The following is a 22,819-nucleotide window of genomic DNA, read 5'->3' as shown; positions in this document are numbered from 1 at the left end:
GAGCTGCATTTAAAGCTGCTGGGTATATACTGTGTGATGAATGAACGCACCTTGACACTGTCATTGTGTTGTGTGTGCAGTCTTCCCATTATTCTAATAATGAACTGCTCCCAGTTTGGCCAAGGACACGGTGAATTTGACAAAATGTAGATAATGAAAAGCAGCGTCTTTAAATCAACTCACCTCCTTGTATGTCTCTTCTGTATGCTGAGCTCTTGGACACCTTTTTTTTCACTCTTGATTTTTGGTTGGGAGGAGTGCACGAGTCTGCTGGGGACGAGCGGCAGTGCACTGCAGGGGAAACGTGAAAAAAAAAAAACGATTGATTGATACACAAGAATCACTTAAATTACAAATCATATTCTGCATTCCTTTGTTTGAGTCAGGGCGGCGCGCCTGAGTACACCCGTCACTTTACCAGGTGTGGTTGTGCTGACATTGTCTTCATTCAGAGCGGCCCCCTGGCTGTGGAGGCAGCGATGGTCAGGACTTTGGCACTGCAGCGTGCCAACCTCTGATGAGCCGTGATGCTGTTGGCCGGAGAGGCTGGGGTTGGACTGGGTGAGCGGCGGGCTGGGTGCCTGGGGAACTGGCACCGGACCGCAGGGTAACCTTCTGCTATGGGAAGTAAGGGCAACGTGTTACTGGAGAGTGCAAATCAACGCAATCAGCAGCTATGTTCTCTGCCTCGCTCTTATTTACGTGGATAATTTAACCCTCAACCTCTCGCTAACAACTGTTACTGGAACATAATAAGTTAGATGCATGTGTGTGGTTGTGCCCCGGTAGGAGAAAATGATTGAGAGAAAAAGCTGTGAAAGCAAAACAACAGCTTTTATTGTGTATTTGATAACGCTGGCAGTGACAGGGCCAAATTACAAAAAAAAAATATATATTAAAATTAAAAGGCATGACTCAAATATGAGAAAGCAAATAAGATACACATAATCCACTAAGGGCCTGTCAGACCTTATATTAAAGATCTGATCTGGGCTAAAAGTGACCAGCTTTAGGTATGCGTGTTCACACCTGGCATGAACATGCGTCTCCAAATCCGATCTTAGTTTCACACACTGTACGCAAATAAACCCTAACTTCAGCTGACGTCTCTAATGGATGTCTACCGTTGCTCCAGAGCCGAGAACAGCGTTGTTTTACCGTGCGCGTCGTGACTTGTGCACACATCGAGTTATTATTTATTGATCTCGGCCCTGACGCTAGTTAGACCTGCACAGAATTCAGATTAAAAGTCCAACCCTAGAAGTTTCCACACGCACAGTAATATCTGGTAATAAAGTTAAATAAAGACATAAATATGTAATATAACCACATGCGGCGACTTAATGCGACTCAGGACACGTTGCGTTCACACTACCAAAGGAATGTGGACCCACGAGGACACATACAGACGTGTGCGACCCAGGCCACCTCCAAACGTGGTCGTACCTCTCAAATGTGATCTCAATTTGTCCTCGGGGTGTTCACACCTGTCTTTTACGTGATCAAATCGCCCAGATCGGCTCTTCATGCAACGTCTGAACGGGCCCTTACAGATTCCAAGTACAGGATTCATTCATTCATTCATCTTCTATACCCGCTTATTCCTGTTAAGGGTCTGGGGGTCTGCTGGAGCCTATCCCAGCTGTCTAAGTACACGATTCCCATAGCACAATTAAACATTTTCCGAAATGTTGTAGCCAGGCCCAAATCAAATCCTCCAACACTGTCCTCAGTTGAGCAAGAGTTCAGTTCAGTTCATGTGAATTCCAATTTTCACATTTTATATAACGCTGTTCAAACTGAAAAGGGCAGCAGGCTGTCAGGACCGGGGCCCCACTCACCACTGGTATGAACCTGTGTCCCAAGTGGACGACTCTAAGATAGATTTTAATGCCAGGAGTGGACAGATTCCCCAGTTACAGAAGACGTTATCAGTGTTTATTTATTGTTCAATGACCACCTCAATGTAGCAGGAAGAAAAGCTGTATTCTTTTGTATAAGCAGTTAACAGTGACTCAGCCACTGAAAAAGATGTAACAAGCAATGACGTCACAATATTTGGTATTTAGTGATTAAAATGGAAAATGTCCTTGTATTTATATCTCGTTTTTCTACTAGTAGGTAGAGCAGGGCTGTCTACGAACCAGAGCGTTGGCAGTTTGATTCCCGGCTCACGGACCACAGGCTGAAGTGTCCTTGAGCAAGGACCGAACCCCGAGTTGCTCCCAGTGTTTGGTACCGGTGTGTGAATGTGTGAACGAACGGATGGACGTGTCACTGTGACTGTGAAGAGCTTTTAGTACCAATTGGTAGAAAAGCGCTAAATAAATACGAATTCCAAGCGCTTTACAGTCACAATGACACATCTACCCATTCGTTCACACAGTAGTGCCAAGCAACAAACTGTACGAAAATTCTCACTCAAACGTGAGAAAGCAAATGAGATACACATAATACACTTGCAGTTTCCTAGTATATGATTCCGATAATACAAATAAACATTTTCCGAAATGTTGTAACCTAGTAGCTCTGCACTGGGAGCCATACTGGGTTCCGTATCTATCTACAGAGCTACAGCCACCCAGGCAGAAAAGAGCTTTATCAATACAAGACCATTTACCTATTCATAGTCAAAGTGCTTTACAGTCACAGTGACCAACTACCCATTCGTTCACACAGCACACATTTACACAGCAGCGCCAAACAATGGGAGCAACTCTGAGTTCATTGTCTTACTGAAGGTCGGAATAGTGGAATCGAACCACTGACCTTCTGGTTTGTAAGAAACCCGCTCTATCACAGCCTTAACACTAATATATTTCCTGATATTAACAATCACACAGTGCTTTCAGATATGAATGCATAGTTAGGCTCCAAGCCTGTTCCCATACCGTGACAGCTGCTGGGTCTCTAGCTGGTTGAGGCGGGGAAGGTCATGGGGGGCCCGGGGCTCCTCGTGGGGCGACGGGGTGAGCGTGGCTGTTGACTGGTGGCTGTAGGAGGTGGCCGGAGAGGAAGCGTTGTTCCTCAGGGGCGGAGTGGGTCCGTCCTCGCAGCCCTCCATCAGATAGGTCCTCTCCGGGAGGGGAGGGCACCACTCCTCGTCGGAGCTGCACAGACAGGGACGAGGAGTGTTGCAGCGTGGTGACACAGGGCTTATCTCCATGCGGTGTTAAAAGATATTATCAAGACGGAGCTTGTTTGTTCAGCGGCGCCTACAAATCCAGCTGGCTATGGGGCTAGGAAGAGATAAATGACGTTCTATCGGACTCGAGTCACAGGGCCTCGCCGTAGGCAAATCGGTAGGGTGCTCAGCTACAACTTTAGTGGGAGTGAAAGTGAATGATAGTTTTACTCTGAGGTTGCAGAGAGTGCGGGTAAGGAGGAACACGGCTAATTGTGTTTTGAGGGTGGAGAAAACAGCTAAATCAGTCAAGCAATTGACCATGGCTGAGATAATTGAGTTGTAAAGGCCAGAGGCACAAGAGCCGCGTTGAGCTTGATACTTAATGTGCCCCTCCGAGGTGACGCAAAGTCTAACCGATGATGCGGCAGTGTAATACTAATTTATAAAGACGTGTGCTGCTGGTCTGACTCACCCCAGGTCCATGTCCTCGTGCTCTGGGAGCCCGTTGTCCTGCTCACACTGTTCCAGCTCCCCGATGGGGGGAGGCGGGGGCAAGGCCTCCATCCAGGTTAGGGACGGCGTTTTGACGGCCTTACCCATCGCCTTCTGTTTGGGCTTACCTACGCAACGAAACACACAAAAGGACAAGGGATTCAAATGAGGAGGAGGAAGAAGAAGCTTTATCACGCTGAGCTTTCTTGCATGAGCATAATTTACAGCCCTGTGGCTCACACTTTCAAAATCACATCAATGCCAGAAAGTAGTAATAAATAATTAAAAAAAAAAGACATAATTTGCATTTCTTTTAAAAAGGACTTGAAAGGTAAAACTGATTATGAAAGCAGTGGCTGATTATTTTTCCTCTATTGATGAATTAATCAACTAATTGCTGCATTTCTAATGAAAATACCCCTGGTGCCCTCCTCACCGCTGCAGCGGTCCGGCTGTGCGTACTGAGCTCCAGAGGGCCCTGGCTGGGCGATCCAGTGCCCGTCGTCCTGCTGCTCGCCACCGTGGGCGGGCGCCTGCGTCTGATTAGTGAAAGGCATGATGGAGGTGGAGGCGTAGGGGGTCGGGGAGGTGTGCTGAGCATAGGTGAAGCTGTGCAGGTCCTCGCTGGTGGCGTCAATGGTGCTGTAGATGGGACCTTCGGTGGAGCCTCCCATGCTGTACTTCTCCGTCTGGTTCAGGTAGTTGGAGATGCCAGCTTCTGCGCACGGGATGAATAATGTATTAAGCACAGTGTTCTGGCTTTGTTGTAAGCACACAAAGCACAAAAACAGGTAGTAACTACCGTTGTAGTATCTCTCAGCCGTGTCGTGATTGGTGGTGCAGCAGTTAACGGCCTCTTTACCGCTGTGGACCAAGTTGGTGGTGGGCCAAGAGTCTGCCAGCCATGGGTAGTTGCCCATGTTGCCTCCAAGCACGCCAGGCCTGCAGAGACATGCTGGCATTAATTTAAGGCATGGTGCTACACAGAATCCAAACTAACAGAGAAAGGGATACTGCTTGTGTGCAGCAAAAAGGATTTGAAACATATTGGTGAAGGATGCGAGGTTACGTAAAGTCAGTCACCTTCCATTGAGTCCTGGTCCTTCTCCATGTGGGAAACCAACTGAAGAAGGCAGAGAAAAAAAAAACAGACTGATGAGGAGGGGTAACCTGCGTGTTACATTTTTGTGTCCTACTTTGCTTCCATTTTCTCTTTTTGTTAAAACCACACCCAGTTTATATTTTCCAGTGTCAGCTGTCCTCATTTCCACAGAAATGTTTTCTAATCTCCTTGCTTGTAAAAAGTCCCAAAACACACCAATGTGTGTGCAAATTTTTAAACAGAGAAACAATGCACAGAGACGTTCCTTCTCAGGTAACAGATCTGTAAAAGCTGCTGCAGTAAACAGACTCACTGTAAACTACAATAGGACCATATGCAAAGAAAGAGGTCAGCTCACAAAAAAATAAATGCATCTAAATATGCATATGAAATGCCATAATCTGGCAATGATCTGAAATCAGTTCCCGCAGGTTATTTTCTTTCGTAAGTGCAACGCATCATCCCATACGCATAATTCCGCATTCCTGACCTGCTGGTGTGTAGGCGAAGGAGGCCGTGTAGTGGCTCAGCTCCTTCCTCTTCTTGCGGCGGCAGTAGATCCAGACGCTGAAGCCCATGAGGATGACCCAGCAGGCTCCGCCGATGCCCGCGATGAACGCTGGCTGCTTGACCACGTCGGTGATCTGCTCGGCCAGGCTAACGCTGCTCTCCTCGCCGCCGTCGCTGGCGCCACCGGGGCCTCCGCCACCTGGCACCGAGGGCTGTTCAGCTGGCAGCTCTGGGGGGAGGAAAACAGGAGGGAGGAGGGCGTAACGGGATGAGATAAGGCCGAGAACGACAAATAATTTAACAATTAATTTGTTTTATCCGTCCCGTGCATTTCATTTTCCATTCATATAATCTTCTGGGGACAATGATCTGTTGAAACCTAGGTCAACTAGAAAAGCAACCTAGCTGAATTAGAATAGCCACGGTGATATTTTTTTTTAAATGAATCATTTGTGCTTTTTAACTTTCCTGCAGAACAACAACTGTTTCTGCATCTGCACCACCTCCTACTCTTATTCTCCAGCTTTGGACTCACTGATATGGATGGACACCGGCTGACTGCGAGTGCCGACGCCCGCGCTGGTCACCGCTGCCACCTCCACCTGGTACAGTGTGCCCGGTATCAGGCCTTTCAGCACCGTGGACAGCGTGTTGCCATCCACCGTCTTGTTGATGTAGTATCGAGTCTGGTTATCGCCGCCGCTGCCCACGCACCAAACCTGTTTGGAGAACGGATCTGTTTTGCAGCTGTTTTATCATCCCCCAAGTTTACATTTTCCTTCGCCGGTCAAACAGTTAACGTCAACTACATTGAACATTCGCTATTGTGCAGTAGTGAAATTCTCAAAGTTTATATGAACATATTAGTATTGTGTGCTTGAGATCGCAACCTGTCCAGTCTACAATCCTCCAATAACTTCTTTTAACTTACTCCTTCTCCTTTAGTGAATAGTGTGGATGTAATAAAATAATCTCATCTGTATGAAACTGGGGGAAGCCATGCATTCGGCCGAGGCGTGCTTACCCTGTACTCCTGGATGATGCCGTTCTGCATCTCGCTAGGCGGCGGCTCCCAGGAGACACTGACGCCGGAGCTGTTGCTTAGCTTCACCGTCGCCACTGTAACGGCTCTGGGCGGGGCACTGGGCACTGTGAGAAGCGAGGAGACATCCTTCATATACAGCACGCTCAGAGTGTATTGACCACAGTAATTATTAACAAGTTGGAAAAAAAAAATGGAATAGCCTTAAGCAAGAAAGAGAAATTCAAGAAAGTGGCTTGCACCGAGATGGGAAAATGAAGGTTTATTGAGGGCTATAGAAGTTAATCATTTTTATTTTGGCCCCACTAAACCACTCTGATTCAGTCCATGAGTGCTGATGGCAAAAACGATCCACTCTCATGTTCTTAATCTGAATCACCCAATATAAACCAGAGGCTCCAAAAGTGGTACTCTGTGGATGCTGAATATAATGAAAAGACTGATCACTATAAAAGACGTAAATTGCAGATGATACAAAATGAAACCAAAAATGAGATAAGATGACTAAGATTCATGTGGTGCCATGCAGGCTAATGAACAGGCCCTGCAGTGTCAGAAAGAACCTAGCTCAATTTACTTTGAATCTCTCCCCGCTACAGATTTGTGTCACCAGATTTATTTAGTACCTTCTTCCGCGGTCCGGACCAGCAGCGTTCGACTGTCCCTGCCCTGGAATTCGTCAAAGTAGGGACGGATCTTTATCTCGTACTCAGTTCCTTTCAGCAGGCTGGTGAGCACGGTGCTGCGCTCAGAGGGGGAGTTGATGTCCTGGAGGAGCCAGGTTCCCCCGCTGGGCCGGTAGAAGAGGCGGTAGCCCTGGACATACTGAGACTGGCGGTCGACCTGAAAGAAATTGAGGTCAGGATTGAGGGGAAATGAGAAAAGCCGAGCGAGATGAAGTCAAAGAGTAAAAAAAATTCTCCCTTCCCTAACCCTAAATAAACCCATCAAAGCACTCACAGTCCATGGTACTCGAATGGAAGTTGTCGATGGCGTGACAGGGTCTTGAAGCTGGACGGCGACCTCCCCCAGCTCCCTCTGCACTTGCCTGTGGTCCACTCCCTGACCTGTAGGACTCACATCTGAGGAAAAAGCCACATATTCACTTTTTAGAGTGCTGCTGTCAGTGCATTAAGTTATTTTTTTAACAATGCTATACGAGTCATGCAGCCGTTGTCGTGGCGTGAGAGGGTGCAGACTGACCCTGTGTTCTGACAGGCTCCGAGATGGGGCTTGGGTCACTCAGGCCGTAGGCGTTGACAGCTCGGACGATGAACAGGTAGATGGTGTTGGGAAGAAGGCCGGTGATCGTGTGGGTCTCCATCTTAACCAGGTCGGCTACGGTCTGCCACGTGCTCCCTGCTGATTGGCTTGAGGGGAGAGAAGTAATGTATGCAACTTCATTCATCTGTAGATTACTTCCTCAATTCATTGGCTGATACAACTCCAGGAAAAAGTAAACAATACTGTCACTGGCACAAAGATGAGTAGAATAAATGCCGTGGAGTGCTGATTTGATGTGTAGCTACGCAATTAACCAACGCATGGGAAGATCTCCAGGCAATAGAAGGAACTATTTTTGGCTTCCCTTTAATATTTCTTATCCGGTAAACAATAGCAGATGTGAGCAAAGTTTCCGGCTCCAGACAAGTTTGTGTTTGCTGGAAGATCTCCTTCAAATTATACAATTTGCTGTCCTGATGAATAATGTAATGGGGCTTGTAAGAAGGCACAGCTGCCAAGAGGAAACGAGGGCATGTTCTTGGCCTTGTGGCACTCCCGCAGATGCATTATCCCACCAACGCTCGTCCACGCTCCCTCTTCCTCACGTCTCTCCCCTTTACTCCGTGAATTTATTGTCACCTTGGCAGAGCGGCAGCCACAAAGACCTCCCCAACCATTTGTTTGACACGTTCAGATATTCCCCAAGGGTATTGTGGGGGTTCGCGGTGAGCTAGCTGCAGTGCTGAACTGCAACAATTAGACCAAAGAGGAATACGACTCATGAATACTCATGTCACATGTTTGTGAGAGTGCAGGGCACCCTAGGCGCTAGACTCAAGGTAACTTTGTGAAAGAGAGTTCACGCAGTCACACACAGGGCTGAAAGAGAAAATTAATGAAGTCTTAGCAGGAGGATGGAACATTAAATAAACACTATTAGAGACTGTATATGCACACACACACACACACACACACACACACACACACTCACCCACACAAGCCCCAACCCTCACTCCTCTTCTCAGTGCTCCTGCAAACAAACCTTAGCACCTCAGGCACTGAAATGTTATTGCAAACATCCCAGTGGTCCCCTCCAGCTGCTTTACAACGAATCACTTTGCGTTATTCGGAAACACTCCTCGCCCGCCATGGGCCACGGTGGACGTCTGGATCTGATTAAGCTCTGCCGGTGCTCGCCTCTTTATCGAATTGGAAGGACACGTTTCCTCATAACACTGCCTATCTTCATCTCGACGCCTCCTTCCATCCGGTGAGCCACCCATCCTGCTCAGCCAAATCTATTAAGGCCCTAATTATTCCAAGATGGACGTCGTCTCAGGTGACATTACCTGAAGGTTTCTCCTGAGGTCCATTCAGGTTTGGAGGAGCTGGTCCTAGCATTAGTTTTGCTCATCTGCGTCGTCCATTCACGGGTTCTTGCCCAACAAAAATGGTCTTTACTCTGTATTCTATCATTTTCCTGTCAATTCCGTCTTCTCTTCAAGGTCTAAAACTAATTAATAAATGCTGAAAAGGGTCTTACCTTCTTACTAGAACATTAAAAATGTTAAAATGTAAGTAAGATTATAGGGTTATGAAACATCCCTAGCTAGAATGTCTCATTCATCATTGATGACCATGAACGAGGAAAAACAGGAGAAAATGCACCCGCCACTGATGTAGCGAAACTAACCTGAAGGCCTCAATGATATACGAGGTGACGGCGGCTCCTCCCTCGTGGGCGTTGGGTTGCCAGGTCAGAGAGACGCTGTTCTTCGACACGTCTGTAACTATGGGCTTGTGCGGCGGGCCCGGCAGCTGGAAGGGCTCGGTGGCCTGAGCTACTGACTGGTCTGCGCTCTCTGGACGGCGAGTTCGGGGCGGAAAAAACAGAAAGGAGAAGTGAGAGGAGGGGAAGGGAAGGGAAGGGAAGCGGGAGAGAGAGAGGGAGGCATTTCATTATAACATCTATAAAGCCCACGGCGTTGTCGTTTCATTACGTCCTCTGCGTACTCCTGCTAATGTTGACTGAACATTTGCATCGCGGTCCCCGCAGGCGGAGCCCCTCACTTCTAACAGACTTCACAATTTTGCTATTAGATTCTAACTAACCATTACGATGCTAATAGTCCAATAACAAACTTAGGTGTCATCAGAGCAGCTTGTTAAGTTGTTACTCCTTCATTTAACGCCACTAATGAAAACTCTACTGCTTAAAATATTTTCTATTGTAATGGTTTATGGGTTGGAGAGGGAGGGCATAGCCTTGCAAAGCACTTCAGCTGATGGCGTGCTTTGAGCTGTAGCGGACGCCGACGATACTTCACAATTACATCCTAGATGTGGGCATTAGCATATTTCCACCTTTGCTTATGCCCTTTTGCTCTATCAGACTTCACATGCTCAGTAACGGCCTCGGGACCAGCAGGGGTTAAGTGCTTTAATTATTCTCAGCTACTTGTTTCCTGTATAAATGGTAACTAGGAACACTACCTCGCCACTTGGACTCCTTTTTTAAATACACGGTTATCATACTCATTTATTCAGGGCTCCTAATTAAAATACGGAGGTTACTCAAATGAATAACATTTCAGACAGAGGAAGGGAATAAGGAGGATATTTTGCCACGTAAAAGTTTTCTTTTTAATCACATATGGCGTCTGTGTTGTTGTACGCCGTCATTTCCATGCATTTAAATCCTGCAGAGACAATTTACCTTTGACTGTGAGCACTCCACTCCAGCTCGTCTCTCCGCTGGAGCTGGAAGCCAGGCAGGTGTAAACTCCAGAGTCCGTTTCCTGGCAACAGGAAAATGTGTATCATTAGTTTAGTGTGCGTGCGTGTCTGTGTGTGTGTGTGTGTGTGTGTGTGTGTGAGACAGAGACAGAGACAGAGAGCGTGATACTATGTTAATGCATCCATTACCAGTGATTGAGACTAAATGTCATATCTCTCCAACCAGCGTGTTTGTGCTCAGAATACTGAGCAGCAGGAAGTTGGCACGTATGACGAACAGAGAACTATTAGTGACACAAAGCCAACCAGGTGAGCCACCCTCCGCTCCACTTTCACATCAAAGTATAAAATCCTTTTTAGTACCAGTTTATGGCAGCTTGCTGCTCCCAATGGTGTCGATATACACTCAGTTGCCAGTTTATTAGGTACACAAGGGCATTCTAACATAACAGTCCTGCATTAAATCCCCATTCCTGTTCCCGTTTTAATGTTTAGTTGATGTTGAAAGGTGGTAATTCAACTGGATGACCCTTTTGGAGGATGTAGGTTATGGTGCTGTTAAACTGGATTGAATTAAACACTTAAGTGTTTCTGTTATTTAGCCTAGCCCCATGAGCAAAATGGGGGTGTCGAAATAATGGGAACATGTGTTGGTACAATTTAGTAGTACTACAAACCACAGCCCCCAAAATGAAACTAATGCTGAACGCCATTAACCTTCGTGAAGCTAAGACAGGACTGTTACATCGATCAGCCGTAACATTATGACCATCTTGTGACAATTCAATGTTCTGCTGGGAAACTTTTGTCCCTGGCATTCATGTGGATGTTACTTAGACATGTACCACCCACCTAGACAAAACCAGACACCCTCACCCCACAGCAATGACACTCCTTGATGGCAGCACCCATCCCCAGCAGGATGCAGCCTGATACAAAAATGGTTTAGGATGGTTTAACTTCAAAAACATGAAAAACAGCACAAGGTGTTGACCTGGCCTCCAATTTCACTAAATCCCAATCTGATCAAATATCTGTGGGATGATCCACCGAGGCCCCTCCCCTCAACCCATAGGACCCAAAGGCCCCCCACTAACAACATCCTGTTGCCAGACACCACAGGACACCCTCAGAAGGCCCATGTCCATTCCCTGATGAGTCACAACTGTTCTGGAGGCACAAGGGAGACCTACACAATATTAGGAAGATGGTCATAATGTTATGCCTATCGGTGTATATTTGAATGCATTTGTTTCCACTAGTTCACCTACTGAAGTGGCAAAGTGAGTGCATTTAAAAAGTCTTTCTGTCGATTTTATTGTCTGATTCTAGCGCCATGATTGGTTCACTGAAGAAGCCTCTCACCCCAGCAGGCTTGAAAGCCACAGACCTCGTCACCTCTCTGAGCACGTACTGCCGACGAGAGAGGCGGAATTACTGGTGCGTGCATAGATACGGCGGTTGTTAGTTGTGGGAGGTGAACTTTAAAAGCACATGGGGCCACACAGTGATGCAGATGGGTTTCATTTGCACGCTTCCAATCTGAAGTGACATGGTGCATGTGAATTAGTTTGCCCCTCACAAATTCAGTAACTTGGAAATAATATTTACATCACATTTCAGCAGTGGATACAAACTAAATTTTGAACTAAATTGGTTCACTATAGCATGTGAAAACTGCTTCTCCTGGCAATCAATTATTAGCAACCGCATATGAAAACTTGCATCCTCATTTACCATAACTAAAAATAACATCTGTTTAATTAACTGCTTCTACTTTTGGAGATTTTGTGAGTAGTAATTGAAAACACTTTTTTCCATAAATGATATTTTCTGAGTGGACCTATAGGAAGTCAAAGCTCAAGTCAAGCTGGTGGCTTTTATGTTCCTCATCTGATTCCTGCCCAGCAGAGGAGGGGTGTTAAAGCCAGGATCAAAGGACAGAATTTTAATGACCAGCTAGAGGTCTAGAAATTTCTGAGGCACCAGTCTTTCTACTCAACAGCTACTTAGCATTCTGGACAGACTATGAGCAGATGTAATTAAGAGGTGTGTGATAAATGTGCCTCGGTGTGTGCGCGCACATGTGAATGCTGGCTATTAAATTTTGGGGGAAGCGAGCCAAAAGCTAGACGGGCTGTGAAATTGCTTACAACAGAGGGAGATGTTGGGGGTCTGTACGCTGGGGAATCTTTCAATGTGACACTGAGGTAGCAACAACAGGAGGTAGCAGCGACGATGAACATGTTTTTTTATTCTGAAAGCCTCATCACTCCAGGTCGTTATTTCATTCATTCAAATGTTTCTTTCCTTCTTTCAAGAACTAATTCGTCTTCAAGCAAAGTGGTAAAATCAAGAAATCCAACTTTGATTTGTAACTTGCACGTATAACCTGGTAAATGTCATGCACACCAACGACTCCAAAGTGTCAAAGGAAGGTTTACAGGACCGTGGTGAGACCAGCAATGTCGTACGGTTTAGAGACAGTGGTTTTGGGGAAAAGACAGGAGGAAGTAGCAGAGCTGAAGATGTTGAGGGTTTTCTCCGGGCGTGACCAGGATGGGTAGGATCAGGAATGAGTACATTAGAGGGGCGGCTCATGCGAGATGTTTTGGAGATCAAGTTAGAGAGGCCAGGTTGAGATGGTTTGGACGTGTTCACAGGAGGGATAGTGAATATACTGGTCAGGCTGGAGGTCTAGAGAAGACCAAAGAGGAGGTTTATGGATGTAGTGAGGGAGGATAGGGCGCGATGGTAGCAGATGATTCACTGTGGTAAACCCTGCAGGGAACAGCCCGAAGGGGGGAAAAAAGAAGACTAACAACTTCAATGTGTGTAAGCAATAAACCACAAAGAAGAATGTAGTGAACTGAATTGGAGAAAACTCACGATTAGCCACATTAATCTAATTAAAAGGGTCCTGGTAGAGGTCCTGCACAGGTCCCAGTGAGAAGTGTCTTCCATCAAATGAGAAGCTGTTCTACAAACGCAGATGAATGTGCACGTCACTTCAAATGATGGAAAGCCCTGATTTAGTAGGCGAAAATCCTGCAGGAAAAGTTTCTATTCTGACAATAGCAGCTACTGCCTACATTGAAAAACTATAATCCAAAAGACAATCTGGCATAAATTGTAATAAAACACGTGCTGCAGTGGCGGAGAAAACTCCCTGACTGCAACGGCCAAAACTTGCTGCATTTCTCCTGGTCGCTGCTGAGAGTAGCCAAAGACTCACAGTTCAACTATGTAGCTAGCTACACAGGCTCAAATACACACAGTATGCCATTTCAGATGTTTTTTACAGAAAGAAAACCGTTTGCTAATTCTCCTGTTACCACTCCAGACCAGAGTCACAAACACAATCAGGAATGACAGCATAACACTTCCCAGGCGGGTGGGAGATGCTTACGACAGAGAGGGGAGAGCTGAGGAAGTGGGGGCTGTCAATTTTCATTTTTCAAATTCTGCCTACCCCAGCTTTAATGCAAAAAAGGCAGCAAGTACGCCAATCACAGAGGAAGAGAAAACTATTTAAAGATAATGGCTCTGCAAGGTCTATAGAACACTTAGGTGTTTTTTTCTTTTTTTTACAGTTTTAACGCCACATAATTTGCGTCAGCTCGATTTGTAGTGCATGATGAGGGCAAAGGGACGAACTGTATTTAATGTTCTCCACCTGGGTCGACTCTATAAATAGCTACCCGGTCGCCCTCTGTGTGTGTGGTTGCACAGGTGTGTGTACATTTCAGCCTCCTGTACTTCATCAATTTACATGCAGGCCCACAAATCCACCGCAAACACAATCAGCCTCCCCTTATTCACTTACTCTGCGAGCACAGCCCATATTACTCCCATTGAAAACCTTATACATTATGCAGCGGATGTGCGCAGCAGAACTTATCATGACTAATGCCTCGCTGATTGCCGGGGACGAGCTTGGCCGTTCTCCTCTCCTGCACCTGGGGGCCAGCTCATCAGTAACACTGACAGAGGAATTACTCAGACCTAAGTGGCTTGTCAGAGCGTCCTGCAGGACATGGGACAGGTGAGCCTCCGTCCCATTCGGCGGCCCTGCTGCTCCTCCTTTCTCTACAGGCCCTGACCTTGAGTTGACCTGTGGGCCGGCTGATGCTGCATATCAGTGAAAGGGGTAAAAGAAAAAAAAAAAAAACAAGTCCCCAGATGGCTGCGTTTGAGCGGCGGATGGAAAGAGAGGACGGGAGGGGTAAACAGCCGGGACACCTGACTATTAATCAAGGCCGGCAGCTCTGGGCGCCGCGCGAAACAGATTGCTGAAAAATGGATGAGGCAAGAGGAAGAGAGGAGAACAAGTGGGAGGACAGCTTCAAACTTATAGAAGGAACGTGTGAGCAATTATTTATTAATTTGTTATAGTTTGATCAAATCTTTGACATTTAGTTATTTCTGCAATGTACTTCCAGCCAATCAGAGTGAACTACGGCGCCTCGCCTGCTAACTACTGCGTCAGCACGGGTATCAGCCTTCTGCACAATAGCATGCACAAGATATCAGATCATATTCTGGGTGGATGCAGAAGGGAAATCAGATTACCCGCTACGACACGTGCACTGGGATTTAAAGTCAACACGTGAACTCGATTTTTCTGCTTTGACGTGATTACATGTTTGGGTTCCTCTGTTCCCTCTTTTCCATCTTGCAATAGCTGCCCCCACACTAAACCTCACGCCCATTTTCAACCATTTAGCAGATACACACACACACACACACACACTTCCCGTCTGTCCAGGATGTCTTGGCACCGGAGTGAGGGACAGCGGTAGTGTGTCTCTGGCACAGATCCCAGGGTAATGGCATCTCCTCATTGCCAGGGTACGAGAACAAACAGACCATCTGTCCCGCACCAGGGGCCCAGATGAAGCTGACTTATTTATACTGATTATTTCAGGGTTAAGTGTGTTTTGTGAATGCTGATTTCATTGTTTTCCTATCTTGGCAGTTTGTGTGTTGTACTCAATGGACGCTGCCTTTTATTTTGACCTTAAGCTCAAATTAGGAGATATTTTCAGAATTTATAGAACTATTTTATGTATATCACTGATATCTTTTGTCAAGTTGGACAATTGCAAGACTGAGAAACTAGCGTACATTTATATAAATTTTTAATTAATTATCAGATAATGCTGGGTAGATTACAATGTACAATGTATGCAAAGGAAAGAAAAAGCCAGCAGTTTAGCCGCTTCATTCTGAAGCCTCCAAACTCTTTACCAATAGTTTGGAAAGCGGTTGAGGGGGTCATTGAAATCTGCCTAGTCTTCCTACCTATGTTCTCCAGTCCAATAAAAGGTTTATGTCCAGGTTCCTTGTGGTATTCTGTGGCGGGTGCAGTAATCTCGACAGCCGTGTCTTTGTGCGAAACGTCTTGAAAGCTGTCGGGCGGATTCCCGTGGAATCCAATACGGATGTGCACGACCCCCTCAGGATGAAATGTAATAACTTTAATGATCCCTTAGCTTTTCTCCAAGTCCAATTAACAGGTCAAATATTTGCCCGGAACAAAACTAATGATGTTCCCATCAGCCCCGGTTCTACTTTGTGCAATTTAGGAAAATGTTTGCGCAGCACAATGCTTAAAGTGAGTGATTACACCCGATAAACATCAGCGTGTTAGAGTGGAGATGCCTGAGTTTGTGCCAGAGCTGCCTGAATGGCTATACGTTGCTTGTGTCGCTTTCTGATTTGATAAAAGCTTCTGCATATCAACGTGAATGATTTATTGCAGTATGACTGTGGGTTTGATTATTTCACTAAGTGATGGTCTGCAGCAGCTCATTTCTACAAGTAATTTTGTGATCTTCTCTCTGAAATCCAACGCCATATACACCATTTGTTTTTATGTTCCAGATCAAACTGAACCGAAGTCTACAGAGGACTTCAACATGGTGTTTGACAGCTTCAAATGGGCTCCAAAGCCTGCACACTTCCAAGCTGGTGCTCTCAGCTGTCAAGTCATTCCCTTTCATTCCCACATGACATGAATGTAGCATGAAATGTACTTTAGGCTCTCGACTCCCACCTCTTTCTGCTTCCATCCTCTCACTCCGTCTCTTGCTCCTCCTTCTGTGTCGCTCTCTCTCTCTCATTCATCCAGTCCTCACTCACACTGAGGTATGGAGGATTTAATTACAAGTCTCAGCGATCGTTAATCATTGAGAACCCACAATCAATTAATGCGCGAGCCTCCCGAAGTCTCTCCGAGGCTGCAGTGACCTCAGGTGCTGCTTTGTAACCCAAGGGGAATTCTGGGCAGAATGGATTTCATTAGCGAGGAATAAGACGGAGCTAACGACTGCTAATGGCCTCACACGCTCATTATCATGGCGATCACACCTCACCACTCCTCCCCACGGCTCCTCCTCTCATAAAAACTCGTCATTTGAGTCAAACATGTCCTCTGTTTAAGTGCTCCATAGCTTCCTGGTAATTAAAACCGTGGATTGCATTTGTTTTGTTGTGAGCTGCTACTCATTTGATGTGATACAGTAGATCGTGAATACCAGTTCAGTGGAAGATGTGGTGGGATGGGATGAGGTAATAGAACATATGCACACAGAGATCGCCTTAAATCCACACACCGGGCTTTCGGGTGTACGCAGAAGTCTTTTATTCTAATACCTGGAGGTTGGTGATTTGGAAGGTGCCGTTATCCATCAAGCTGATTCGCCCGTCGTTCCCCAGGATCCTCTGGCCATCTTTCTCCCACTGGATGCTGGGTATGGGGTTGCCCATGATGTGGCAGTGCAACTGAGCCGTGGCACCGGGCGCCAGCGTGTGATTGGCCGGCCCCTGGCGGATGATGGGAGGGACCCGGTCTGAGGGCGCTGCGGGGAAAGAGAACAGCGAGATGACGACGGGGTTTGAACGATAAGGCCACAAACGATTTTTCAAATTCTCGACAAAATCACAGATGTGCTTAAACACTTTGCTAAGAGTGGGTATTTTATAGAGGCTGATGGATGAAAACCTCATCTAGTTTGAATTAGTACTTGTCTACAGTGACATCTGAGATTATAATTTAGACCAGGGGTCAACAATGTGGTCATAAATATGGCACCCAAGGGCAAATGTCATATTCTGTATGCTAATATTCATTCTGCAGAAAGATGAATCGGGTATCTTTATGCTGGACTTGGAATATATTTGACAGGTTACCATTTGATTTGCGGTTAAATAAAAGTACTGCTACCAGTATTTAGCAGCCTCATCACGTATCACATCAACCAAAAACTAAAGCGATATAACGTTATCGTTCCAACATTTTGACAACTGTGTTATTCACTTTCTTGCTGGCCTTTAAATTCTTTAAATAAGATCATATAATGGTGGTAAATGATCTGGAGTCTTCACTGGTTGCCTTTGTACACGTGTCAAGAGAAGTGCCAACATGACATGTGCGCATGTGTTCGGAGAAGCCCAGAAAAGTGTCAGAGGCTGAAGCTGAATTACAATTATAAGCACAGACAAAACACACGGAGCATGTATTTTCATATTCGCAACAATTCCTTTTCACAAAAGTGGCAGCTACTGTTATTATTTGCAGGTTAATTTTCAGCAAAAGGAACAAAATCCAACACCAACACAGTCTGTCTTTCTCTAAAGCAGAGGGCTGTCATCTGGCTGAAGGTATAATTAAGGCAGCATCTGTTCCCCTTTCAGTGGTGTTTGAATGTGCTGTGTAACGCATAGCTCTATGCCGTCACTGTCGACGTGCTGAAGGCAGGATTACAGCATGTAAAGTAAAGAGTAAATGGTTTTATAATAATGTAGCACTTTCCTACCTATTGGTGCTTTACAGGCACAATAACACATCTACCTGTTCGTTCACACAAACTTGGGGGTTCAGTGTCTTGCCCAAGGACACTTTGACATGTGGTCCACGCGCTGAGGATCAAACAGCTAAACCTTAAGCTCACGGACAACCTGCTCTACGGCCGCCCTTACGTATACATCCTGCCATGTGAAATGTAAAATGTCGCTATAAGAGAAAACGTGCTCCCAAAGGCTCCCAGGGTTCCACCTCTCTGTGGTCCTGCTCCAGTTCAACATGCAAATCAATGACATAGATTTTTCTCAAGCAGAAATATGTGGACACAGTTACCCCCCCTTCCGTCCGAGTAATGGACCACTTTGTACAATGCTGAGGAGAGACTCAATGAATATGTATTATGTATTTCAAAGTGCCTTTGGGCAACCATGGAACTTTGGAATATGGTCTCGGTGGATAATTAAGTGCCTTTAAAGAACATATATTGTATTTTCTTTGTGACAGGACGTAAAGTTGCATAAGTTTAAAAGAGGTATTAATGTCTTTAAAACTACGATTACTGAATTATTAATATAAATTAGGGCCGGGACTCGATTAAAAAAATTAATCTAATTAATTAGAGGCTTTGTAATTAATTAATCGAAATTAATCGCATTTTAATCGCATATAAATATTTGACCTGAGAACAGTGAGAAGTAATTTTTTTCATATGGATTTTTAGTATACCATTGAATAAGGACATTGAATCAGCTTCTTCGTTCATGTTCACTGTGGTTTGTTGTTGTCTGAAGTAATGAACAGTGTTGCCAACTCCTCAGTAAGGAAAGTAGCTATTGGCTGTCCTAAAAGTCGCTAGAAGTCGCTAAATGACGTCATCGGCTAATTTGCATAATTTACCTTTTGGATGTAATTGTGATGGACGCTGTATCATTAACGCGCCTCCTTTATCCGGGCTTGGTATTGGCAAAATGACTCTAAAGAGACACTCTGGCACAGTAACTTAAGTTTTTTTTTTTTTTTTTTTTTTTTTAGTTTTCTTAAGTTTGGTTTAGTTTCTAGCCTACATGTCACAGGCACAGTAGAACATGAGCATTTTTTGCCATAACTAGAATATTTTTAACATTTTTTGTATAAACGGTTTTAACTTGACAAAATTAACAATCTAAATGGATTATTATTTTATTATTTATTTTAGTGTGACAGTGAAGAAACATTTACATCCCGCTCTGTAAACCAGGGCGCGATCAGCGGCAGCTTTGCGCATGCGCCATTCGTTTGCAGTCTGGACGCGGTGGCGTGGTTCTCCCTCTCTGCTCTGACTGCTGCTACGCGGGGCTACTGTGAGACTGACCGCCTGTGAGCGCTTTGGGACGGGAGAGGGGCTCACGGCAGCACCCACTGCTTGTTGAGGACACTGGTAATGAACGCTAGTTGGTGCTCCAGTATAATCGGTCCGCCGAAAGTCATCCAGTGAGAAACGTTCCGCGGTGCAAAAATAAGTGCGATTAAAATGCGTAAAAATTTTTTAACGCGTTATTTTTGTGTAATTAATTAATCTTAATTAACGCGTTAAAGTCCCGGCCCTAATATAAATATAAAGCACCTGCCTTTTCTGTTACTTCTGTTGTACTAATACTTTTTATGTGGGCCTTCAGGGACAACATTTCACAGGCATTTTGGTGTAAGAGAGAACGATGCTGACAGATGCACCATTCTGGCTCAGAATCAGAGCAACAAGGAGGACTTTTTACACAAACAGCATATGCACATTCCTATTTAATGCACCGCTACCGCTACAGCTCATGAACTCTACCGTACATAAATAAATATCCTAGATACTTGGGTTTCACTAGACTTTCGTGTGCTCGCAGCCTCCCTGACATCTTGTTGCAGCCCATCTAAACCATCTCGACTCATGAACATATATGGCCGTGCTGCACGCCCGCACAGCTCTGCGTTCAAACCTAAATGTAAACACCGCGGGGCGAGCGCTGCCAACTAGCTGATTTACTCTCGGCTCAGACACGTCCGATGCATTTCTGCACATTCGTAAATGGTAGTGGAAAGTGCAGAAGACTGTAAATGAAAGTCGCTGGTTGTCTTTTTTTTTTTTTCTCCAGCGTGGCAGCCGGCGCTCATAAAGCCCTTGACACGCAGTGACTGAGAATAAAAATACAACACTTCACTCACCCTGCCATTTAGCATTTGCCTACAGGCCTTGCACATACCCTCATTTGTATTCCGTGCTGTGGAAAGCGCTCATATCATCAGCTAACTGAATCTAAACAGAAAATGTGAATAGTCAACAAGAGTTAGTGTAGATGGAGCTGAGCAAAATCCCTGTTTGGTCCCTGACTGGGAGCAAGGCAGGGAGTATAGCATATGTTGCAGCAGGATTATTTGATAGGACTATCACCAGTTGTCCCTTTTGATTACATCAGATAAGGCCTCCTGCTGTTTGCTCATGTGGGAAGAAGGATATTTTAATTTGAGATGGATTTGATGGGTTTTCGAAATTCATTGGCGAACATGCAGGGCTGATTGTGATAAATGATTAACCAAATCTGAAGCTGAAATGTTTGGACTAAAGGCTCGTTTAAAGTATTGCGAGACATTCTGGAGATGGAGGAGCAGCTGGAAAAAGTAAAGCGGAAATACGCTTCTACCAAGTAGACCAATCACAGCTCTTGGGGTCTGCTTTGCCGTGATGCGTAGTTACATTTCTGGGGAGGTGCACATCAGGCTACAGTGTTAGGGTCGGTGCAGGGTCTGGGCTCAAACTGATGCAGAGGTATAAACCGTGCAAGGCCTAAACATAAAAATTGTGACAACTGCATGACTTACTTAATTATCGGATAACATGGCTGCAGTAACCATGGAAATTTGAGTTTGAAATGCTGATAATAGTCATATGGTTTAATTGGTCAAAGTTGAACTTTTCCAGCATAGTGAGACAGGACTGTAACTATACTACATGAGCGCAATTTTGAAGTTCCAAAAGAAAATGTCATGATCATCATCATCAGCTGCTGTTCACTCTAAACTCTAAATGTAGATCATCGGCAAACATACAATATCTGTTAAGATATTGAGCAGTTACATAGGTTTATTTCCTCTCCATGAATATATATATTCTTTTTTGGGCAGCTACATTTTGTTGCTGACCCCATCCACAGCTGTTCATTTCATTCGCTAAAGGGAATAGAAGGGAATAGAATAGAACATAAATAGAAAAGTCTTCCTTGTCACTGTATGCATGATACAATGAATTGCAAAACACTGAGTGAACGTCACACAGCTCCACTTCAAAGAAACTCAACTTTGTCTTTAATGACGTCACTGTTTACTGCCCTTTCACTCACTCTCTATATCGCGTAATCAGGTTACTTACCGCTTTCTACTTCTAGCAGGGCTTTAGTCAGGATGCTGCCGGCCACGCTGATGGCCTGGCAGATGTAATAGCCGGAGTCTCCGACTTGGACGTCGGCGATGGTCAGCTCGCCGCTCAGCGACACGGAGAAACGACCCGACTGTGATGGCTCCTGGATGGGGAACAGCAAGATCTGGAGAAGGAGAAGGAGAAACGTCACCTGGATTAGTGTTTCCATTTCACTTACTGATATTGATTTATTACTGTAATTGGTATCGAAGTAATTTAGAGCACTTGTCGTTTATTTGCTGTATGCTAACTATGTTAACATTTTACTGTAGATGTGACATGATAACAAAATTGATTTAAACCCTCAAGAAACACGAAGGAAGTTCTTTAAATGCCTGAGATAAGCTGTTCTACTTGCAGCTTTATTAAGACAATGAATCTGGCAGCATACATAGGAATTAATCCGTTTATGAGCCCCTCTTGAATATTTCAGAATAAAGTGTTGTGTGACATTTCGGGTCGCCTCAAAATAACGACGTCGGAACATGAAGAATGGATGTTCAGATTAAAATCTCAAGTATCTGCAATTCATTTCAATTCAATACAAGTCAGTGACATTGAATTTTATTTATATAGCGCCAATACAAATTGTCTAAAGCTGCTTTACAGAGCCCTCAGAGCTAGCACTAAAACAAATTTTTAGTCTACAAACAGGAAAAACAGAGAGCCGTGACTGACAATGGAGAGACAGAACTACTGAGGTCCTGGCATTCAAATGACAGATTCAACTTGAAAAACAGAATGATCTGTTTGCACACTTGTCTGTGTGTGTCCTAGAAGTAGGAAACTCACAGCAAATAGAAAAAAAAAAACACAACACGGAGTACAAGAAAAAATAAATAAATCAAGCACATAAAGAAGATGCTTGAGGTTGAGGGACAGGCGAAGACAGGCGCACAGACTCGAGGACTGTTGCACATCACATAGCGCTACAATATACTGTTGCTTCCAAGAATGCATTTTCAGTGCTGAACCGCTCATCGTGGAAAAATGAATAAATAATAGCGTCAAGAAAACAAACTGTACACTGGTCAGTTTGATCCAAGGTGTCAGCTGCTTCGACAGGGAACACCGATGTTGCTGCAAACCCAAAGCCGCACGCTAATCTGTTTGATGCCACTGCTCGAAGAAGCTTTGGCATTGTACCAGGACGCCACTTTATAATTCACCACCAAAAGTTTTATCTCTGATCTTCCCTACGTGTCTTTTCTTCATGTGTCACTGCGTAGAAGCAGCGTATTCTCTGGCCGTTCCCAACATGCTACCCACATACTTCCTGCCCTCCTCTTCCTCAGTGCTTTCTCCCTCTTTATCTCTCTCCTCCACACTTGTTCTCCCTC

At 45.1% G+C, this 22,819-nt stretch overlaps 1 protein-coding gene across 1 annotated transcript in view; it reads right to left on the bottom strand.

Moving 5' to 3' along the window:
- robo3 (roundabout, axon guidance receptor, homolog 3) overlaps positions 1-22,819 on the bottom strand; it is a gene marked incomplete at its 5' end in the record, with an annotated part of 150,698 nt that overhangs the window by 6,534 nt on the left and 121,345 nt on the right. Inside the window, 17 exons of the mRNA XM_084564084.1 lie at positions 184-291; positions 419-615; positions 2,892-3,110; positions 3,600-3,747; positions 4,038-4,337; positions 4,422-4,561; positions 4,703-4,742; positions 5,212-5,460; positions 5,767-5,950; positions 6,256-6,380; positions 6,900-7,116; positions 7,234-7,355; positions 7,477-7,643; positions 9,191-9,359; positions 10,214-10,295; positions 16,891-17,096; positions 21,432-21,603. Coding sequence (XP_084420210.1) covers positions 184-291; positions 419-615; positions 2,892-3,110; positions 3,600-3,747; positions 4,038-4,337; positions 4,422-4,561; positions 4,703-4,742; positions 5,212-5,460; positions 5,767-5,950; positions 6,256-6,380; positions 6,900-7,116; positions 7,234-7,355; positions 7,477-7,643; positions 9,191-9,359; positions 10,214-10,295; positions 16,891-17,096; positions 21,432-21,603 — 2,845 coding nt within the window. The remainder of the gene's footprint in view (positions 1-183; positions 292-418; positions 616-2,891; positions 3,111-3,599; positions 3,748-4,037; positions 4,338-4,421; positions 4,562-4,702; positions 4,743-5,211; positions 5,461-5,766; positions 5,951-6,255; positions 6,381-6,899; positions 7,117-7,233; positions 7,356-7,476; positions 7,644-9,190; positions 9,360-10,213; positions 10,296-16,890; positions 17,097-21,431; positions 21,604-22,819) is intronic.

The sequence above is a fragment of the Chelon labrosus genome (genome assembly GCF_963514085.1).
Source record: "Chelon labrosus genome assembly, chromosome: 17".
Taxonomy (NCBI): Eukaryota; Metazoa; Chordata; class Actinopteri; order Mugiliformes; family Mugilidae; genus Chelon; species Chelon labrosus.
Note: the sequence above shows the minus strand (reverse complement) of the source record. Positions and strands in the feature narration are given on the sequence as shown.